This window comes from Leptonotus elevatus, chromosome 2 (genome assembly GCF_054856555.1).
Source record: "Leptonotus elevatus isolate MCC_2025b chromosome 2, RoL_Lele_1.0, whole genome shotgun sequence".
NCBI classification, from domain to species: domain Eukaryota; kingdom Metazoa; phylum Chordata; class Actinopteri; order Syngnathiformes; family Syngnathidae; genus Leptonotus; species Leptonotus elevatus.
The window spans coordinates 23,770,116-23,777,900 of record NC_141240.1 but is presented as its reverse complement, the minus strand read 5'-3'; the positions used below and the strand labels follow the sequence as shown (position 1 = coordinate 23,777,900).

Genomic DNA, 7,785 nt, shown 5'->3' with positions numbered 1-7,785 from the left:
AGTTATCTGTACTGATTATAATTTTTTGATCATACCATGTTGACAACAAAATGGGAAACCCCCCAAAATAACTTTCTGCATTACTGGATAGTTTTGGTCTGTCACAACATGTGAAAAGTCTGACAGACACTCAAGGACATATTCTCAACCTGGTTATCTCTAAAGATGTTGACATTTTATATGTTGACGTTAAGAACGTTACAATCATTTCTGTGTGTTCTTTGATGAACAAATAACCCCAACAGCTTAGGCAACAATTGTCTCTATTAAAAAAAAAAAGCCTACATAAATGACAATAACAGCACTAGCAACTGAAACCATCAACTAGCAGTCTTGACAAAAACTATTGTAAAATCAGTGCTGAATTGCTGCAAATAATCAATTGCTAAACTTCAGTCAGGGTGCGTTTCCTAAATCCATAAAAGTAGCTCCTGTCAAAGACACATTTAAAAAAAAACCGCTGGAATCGGAAGATTCCAAGTTTGCAAATTACATTGTCTTTGTGGTCCCAAACTGGGTACTGATAGATTTTGATCTAGCTTTGAGCAGTCATATCAAATCAAACACTAAAACATACAAGAAGAAACATATCCATGCTTTAATCTCCAGAAGCCTTAAATATTATAAATCTAAATAATAAAGTCTACACACCTCTGTTCAAATGCCAGGCTTTTGGAATACAAAAATTACATAATTTTAAAACTTCTTCCACCATTAATGTGACTCATAACCTGTATAAATGAATGGTTAAAAAAAATTGAGATGGGAAGTAAAACTAAATAACTGAGATTTTTTATTTTTTTTGCAGAAGCCCGAAGGTTTCATGTTGCTAACACTGGCATTTGGAAGTGTTATTTTAAAATAAATAAAAAAGTCAAGGTTACTTTAACATTATGAACAGTTTGAACATTTAATTTAGTGATTATTTTTGTATATATATATATATATATATATATATATATATATATACATATATATATATATAATTTTACTACGTTAGTCATTTCCCCCATCAGTACCTTTAATTAACTACTGAGTACTTTTCCCACTTTGATCTTCCTAAGTTCGTACACACACAGTATTTGACTTCAACTTGACTCAACTATACTTTATAAAATAAAATAATCTTCCAAGCAACCAAACACAACTATGCTGCCGTTGACGCAAGAATGAAAAAGTTAGTAGTTGTTGTGTTTCCTGCTGGCTGCTGCGGTGGTGAGCCCGGGGTGTGACGTCACGCTCCCAGAATGCACGGCTCCCAGCGCGGCGCCAGCAGCCCAGGCCCAGACTCGAATAAACATCTTTTAAATCCTTCATCTGCGCAAAATGCCCACGTGGAGGCCAAATGAAACGCCGGGGGAGAACGCGGCGGTGCGCCAGGCGGTAAGAAACGTCCATTGTGCAAATATTGACTCGAGTGCGACTTTTTGGCCCGTTTGCTAAAGTAATACAGAGAGTTAGCTCCCGCAAGACAAACTCCGACACAACTTAGTGAAGCGCACGTCTTTTGTTTTTTTAATTCGTCATTCTCGCTTGGTTAAACTTTAGACATTTGCCCACAGTCGTGGTAGCACATATGTAAACCAACGTGGTGCATTTCAAGTAACCCACAAGTGTCAACCAAAACTCACACCCGTCACCGAATTCACGAAGGCAAGTTTGGCTAGCAGACAAATTTAGCAACCGGTGCGGTAAGTTGTGGTCACACGTTCGCTACAACTTCGGACTTCACCACTTCAGACAAACACCAATCAGCTATAATAACACTTATATCTTTTAAATAAATCATATCCCGTATGCTCCATATATGTGTCGATCGTTTTAAACACTGTTGCAGACTCTTGACGGAGGAAAGCAAGAGGACACAAACGTCGTTACATGCGGCCCCACAGGATGGCGCTGTACTTGATACTTCCTCACAGTGATCAGTCACAAGTGGCACTTTTCTTCTTGCAATTCTCAAAAAAAAAAAAAGTGCTAACACTACCAGAGCAACATTCATTTTGAATATGAGAACTTTAGATAAGAGACAATCCAAGTGAGAAACTCTAAAGTAAACTTTTGTCAACCTGCAGGTTGAGACTTCTGGAATGCAGTGAACTGTTTTGCTGAAGTTAAAGACCAAATTCAATGTTTGCTTTACAGTACATTTAGGACGAAGGTGGAGCATGAACTAGCATTACGAAATGTGGGTTGTGAGCAGCTTTTGTCCAAACATTTACAGATAGTTGGCGGGTGGGGTGCATATGGGTTTTAATGACACTGTTATGTTGTGGCAGAACTACTGCATAGATAGAAAATAGGTTTTGTTATTTATACGTTGTACTTCATTGCAAGATTGTTAACCCCCTTTTCAATCAATTGTGATAGCCAACATGGTTATGGCACAATAGTGGTACAATAAATCACTGATGTGTGCACCGGTAGCATTGCAATGCATTTTATTATACAACAAATATATAATCAGCTCACCTATGTACACCCTAAAAAGATAATTGTTTAACAAATTTAAGATTACAAATTGAATTGTTGAGCAATTGAATCCAACGTGAATATATTACGTTTAATTAATTACGAGTTCATTAAACTTAATATATTCACTTGAATTAAGTTTATCCAAAATTAATCCAAAGTCAATATATTACATTTAATGAACTCATAATTATTAAACTTAATATATTCACTTTGGATTAACTTAATTCAATCGCGTGTTACCAATTTAAGTGATTTTTTTTTTAATTGGCCAACAATTCAATTTGTAATCTTAAATTGGTTCAACACTTTTTAGAGTGTAGGCCTTCTTTTAGTATTTGTAAACAACCTATATATATTTTATGCATGCAAGGCCCCATTAAATGGACTTCCAGTGAGGACAGTGATATATTTAATAGTGGCCGGGCTGTGTTAAAAGTAATTAATTAGATGCTTTGTAATTAATATCGATTTAATCACATGCATGAACATACACGAGGTTGAGCACATGTGGATTATGCCAATATGCGATGCAGTGTTGTATGCCATATCAATTGCGGATCCCTAGATGATTCCATGACTAATTTCTGCTATGATTTGATTTATGACAACGTCTGTTGTCAGCGCTCATAGCCTTTGTATGAGGGTAGAACCATTGTCTAATGACTAATGAGCTAAAGAGCCAAACTGTGTTTTAACTTTAAATTTCTGTAAACTCTTTACATCAGTCACAAGATAACCACAATAGTTGTCAGTCAAATGATCAACTATTATTAGCTACTGTTCTTAATGTTTAATTTGTTGTATTTTGACAGAGCAACAGTTCAACTGACAATACATTATCTGATCCAAGATTGGATTTGCTTAGCTTTGGCAGTTTTTCACATTTTCGTCGGTGCTCAATGCTCATCAGTTTATGTTTTTGACTACATGTCTACCTGTGATACGCTCAAGTAGATGTATCTCTAATATTTTACAATATGCATGTATTTTTCTTGAAAGGAAATTGCAACATTTTGTGTACAGGACTAAAACAATTTGAGTTATACAGTGTTACCCAGCGTTTCGCGGAAGATAGTGACCGAGACCTGCCGCAAATGGAAAACATACACAATTAACACCCGACCAGAAAGTTTAGTATTTGCCAATAGAAGCCTGAATAAATGAAGTGCCTCCCTTGGCAGCACCATCATTTTTTGGCCCCAAAATGCTATAAAATGGCGGCAAAGCAAATTTTTATGCTTAAATTACCTTTGGCCTCGGCATCAATGGCAAATAAAGTGACTTTTATTTTTCAGCAAATTAGTTCCCCCACAAATCTGTGAATATCCGAATGCTTCACTGTGAATATGCAGCCTTCTTACTGGAAATGCAATTTGCTCAATGTGGCGATTCCATTCTTTATCTTTCAGGTCTTCTAAGATGTTGAGCCTCCTCTGCTGAACACCACTGGACTGTGAGTCGACATAAGAAATTATACTAATTGCAGCCCTCTTGGGTTGCTATGGCAGGTTCTGTCACTGAAACCAAGCGCTGGACACAGGCCTGTCCCACCAAGGCAGGACAGACCACACGTCATTGCCACAAGAGATCCTTAAATAGTCAACAAACTGCACTTAGTATTATTGCAAGCACACAGAGATAACACAACCGCCTGAGACCAGAGAGTGGATGGCCAGCTACCTGTAGAATCCTCATGAGTCTTGCTTGTGTCTGCTCCTACATACTCAGTTCGTCTCCAGCAACACAACCAAGGACATCCCCGTGGGACAATGTTCCACCAGCAAGAACAACTGAAAGGGCAGCTGCAGGATAGCCACGTAGCCAACAGGCAGCTTGGTTTTCACTGCCAGGAGTGTGGGAAGCAATACAACACTCAGCTGGGTTATCGGCGGCACCTGGTGGAAGCTCACAGTGCCGGCGCAGGCCTGCCCTGCTCGGACGGGGCACCGTCGCTGCTGGAGCACCTGGGCGGCGGCCATATTGATAGGCCTCCCCCAACGGAGGGCAACAACAATGCTGTTGTGGCGGTGAGAGAGAGGAAATATTCCTGCGAGCGATGCGACCGGCGTTTTTACACCCGCAAGGATGTACGCCGCCATGCCGTGGTGCACACCGGTCGCCGTGATTTCTTGTGTCCTCGCTGCGCTCAGCGCTTTGGCCGCAGGGACCACTTGACCCGTCACTTGAAGAAGAGCCATGCGCACGATGCAGGGTTGATACCACTGGTTACAGCCAGCGCTCCCGTGGCGACGTCCACGGCGACCACCCAGTGTCCCGTTAAGGAATCCAGCCCTATAGCGTCGGACAGAAGCTCCACCGCCTCCAAGGAACCCGTGGAGACCTTCACCAGGGACATGTTCAACTCCTACCCCATTAGCAATCCTGTCCCCGGGATGAGTCACCCGCACGGCCTCATGCAGGTGTCTTTGTCCTCAAGCATGGGTGTCGGTCGCCACATGCCGCCGCCATCTCCCCACAACCACCATCATCACTTGCAGCCTCTGTCGGCACCGCAGCAGCAGTCGTACAGCAACGTGCCCAGGTACCAACAAGGATCTACCTCGTATCCTCGCGCTGACGTGGACAGTTTCCTGCTGGATCTGCAGGGCGCCCCTCCTCCCCTCAACTCTTCTACCTCTACGTCCAGCTCTCCTCAAAGGGAGATGCTTGCTGAAGGAATGGGCGTCGGCAGTGACCCGCACCTTGTGCCCAGGAATCCCGCCATCTCCTCAGCTGAGCTGTCCTGCACCACTAACATGGAACTGGGTCCGCTGTTGGGCTTCTTGCCTTTCAGCCTGCCACCTTATAGCTCTCATGTGGGAATGGGCGGGTTAATGATGGGTTATCCCCCTTCCACCTCCGCCACCTCCTCGCCAACTTCTTCTACTGGGTTGTCCTCCCAGGCTTCAGGGCCTTTTACCTTCTTCCAGCCTCCTCAGGCTCACGTGCCCCAGGGCCCTGTGGCCCACAACCACAGCCAACTACCTCAGGCATACAGCACTTCTGCTGTTAGCACTTCTAGCTCCTTACCTCATTACTACCAAGCCTTTCAGCAATAAGCATGTTATGTTTCCACAAACTAATACATGTCTTTTTTTTCCTGCCAAAGGTCAAAGGACATTTTTAACTACACAATATGTATGTGTCTTTCCTTTTGTTACTGCAATAGATTATTGCTGAACACAACAAATCACCTCATCAGTATTACCTCGTTATTTAAAAAAAAAGAAAAAGAAAAAAAAAGTAAGCTTGAATGCACAAATTGTATCTATCTCACTACAACCAACTGAGTAATTATTTCAGAATCTCTACACAACAGTTAATGCACTTAATCCAGGTATGACATGCACTACGTGGTGATGCCCTGGTTTAACGTAACAGAACATATAGCGTACACGCAGACATGTCACACACATGTAAAGTCGGCTTGAAGCATTGTGTTCAAAGAGGCCACATCAGTGTGACGCAAATGCTTTCCCCCTTTATTACCATGTTTCAGTATCATCAATTTAGAATGCACTTAAGTTTAGTTTTCATTATGACATACATTTTTTTAACGGCTAAAAGGCAAGCCGGTCACATAATTGCCGTTAGTGATGGCTAAGCATTTTTAAAACTAGTATTTAGATTCTCTGCAGAGTAAAACTGTTAATAATGTTGTGTTGTGACAGATTATCTGTTAGTTACAATGGTTGCTATTTGACACCAAATAACACTGACCAGGCAGAACATTATAGCCACTTGCACAATAAATTGGTGCCCATACTTAAGCTGTATCCTGCCTTTACAAAGGTAATAGTAAAGATACATTTCGGTCAAAACTGTCCTGCATCATAACGAGAGCTGTGTCCGAAATGAATGCTATTTTTGTAATAGCAGAATAATTGATACAGCACTTGTACTGGATATCGTATTGCGCAAACCGTCTTATTGTTGTGGCCGGAATGCTTATCTTTCAACGGTGGTCCGTATGTTTCACTTCTTTAACGCCTCCGGTGTTTTGTGCCTTCACATCTTCGACCGAGCGGGCCTTCAGAGAGCATGCAGCCAGCAACTATTTGGTTTTAGCATGACTACTTTTATCCCCAATCACGACAGATATCTTACAGGGAACGTAGTTGGTCACTGTGCAAATTGGGTGCTTGACTATAACTTTACATAAAATACATAGTTTCTTGGGGTAATGATGATCTTGTCATTCATCCAGGTCGTTGTATTCTCAGGGCATTGAATCGCTAGCTACTGGACTGTTCTGGTTGTCTCAGTAGACGTTTTGCTTCATCAGTGTCATCAGTTCATACTCAAAGCCTAGACAGGACAGCACTAGATAACTCTGATATACATTGCATCTTCTGGCATTTCCGTAAAAAATAAATAAATAAATCTTTCTCCTAAGTCTTGGTCTAATGAGCTCAATTTTTAGACAAATACAATAGTAAAATGTGATTTTCTTTCACTTATTTTTGACTATTTTCTCCACGGTTTGTGGTGTTACGTATGCCCACAAGTTTGAATATAATTGTGGTAGTAAAAAAAAAAAAAAGTACTGGACCAGCAGACATTTACTGTATAGCCAGCTGTGAGGTGGAAAGGTATTTTGTCTGACTCCATATCAGTTAAATTGCCATGAGATCAGTTATTGGAGCCCGAAGTATAAAGAACAAATTTTGTCTGCCCCCAAACTGTTTAATTTCTTCGGTAATTGTACTTGTGGAAAGTTAGATGTTTGGAAGTGTCCAAACAATTTTTGCCTCATAAATTTACTGGGATGATTTTCTTCTAAAGTGCCAAGACATAAAGCCCCGAGTTTGGAACGTTTTCCCCTACAACGTACACTCTGATTGGTTGAGTGAGGTTCAAGTACAAGCATTGGCCTTGAGTCGATTTGTCACTTGTATATGTTTTGTATGAGGCAAAAAAAAATAGGCGCTTAAACTGACTGAGGTGACCTGAAAGTGTAATTTAGGAATTTAGGTCTTCTGGATGTGAGCGACTATGATCATTGCTGTTTTGACTTAGCACAGCAAAACTATTCTAGAATATTTGTAGCCTTTTCTAATACTATCCATGACCCTGTCGGCCAATTTTCCTTTGGCATTTTGCTGGCTCTCAAGAGCTTCTTATGAAATTGGAACTGAAACCCACCCCAATATTGAAGACCTTTGTAATCCATTCCATTTATAATCAAGTCACTTGGAGAGATGAATAGATCCCAAGTGGGATTCCAGTAGTTGGAACGCCACGAACATTGCCACAAGTTGAAATGACTGTTGTGACACAGGAATGAAGGCATGCAAAGAGATGCCATCT

The 7,785-nt window shown here is 41.1% G+C and overlaps 1 protein-coding gene across 1 annotated transcript; it reads left to right on the top strand.

The window, feature by feature from the left end:
* The first annotated feature begins 1,244 nt into the window (after positions 1–1,244).
* LOC147179269 (zinc finger protein PLAGL2-like) lies at positions 1,245–6,870 on the top strand. The gene is made up of 2 exons (XM_086070203.1): positions 1,245–1,383; positions 3,885–6,870. Exon 2 carries the CDS (start codon positions 4,245–4,247, stop codon positions 5,532–5,534), a length of 1,290 nt encoding a protein of 429 aa, XP_085926329.1. The 5' UTR covers positions 1,245–1,383; positions 3,885–4,244; the 3' UTR covers positions 5,535–6,870.
* Positions 6,871–7,785: the final 915 nt, after the last annotated feature.

Coding starts and splice junctions, on each gene's coding strand:
- LOC147179269 (XM_086070203.1), top strand. CDS start 4,245: ATGTTCCACCAGCAAGAACAACTGAAAGGGCAGCTGCAGGATAGCCAC.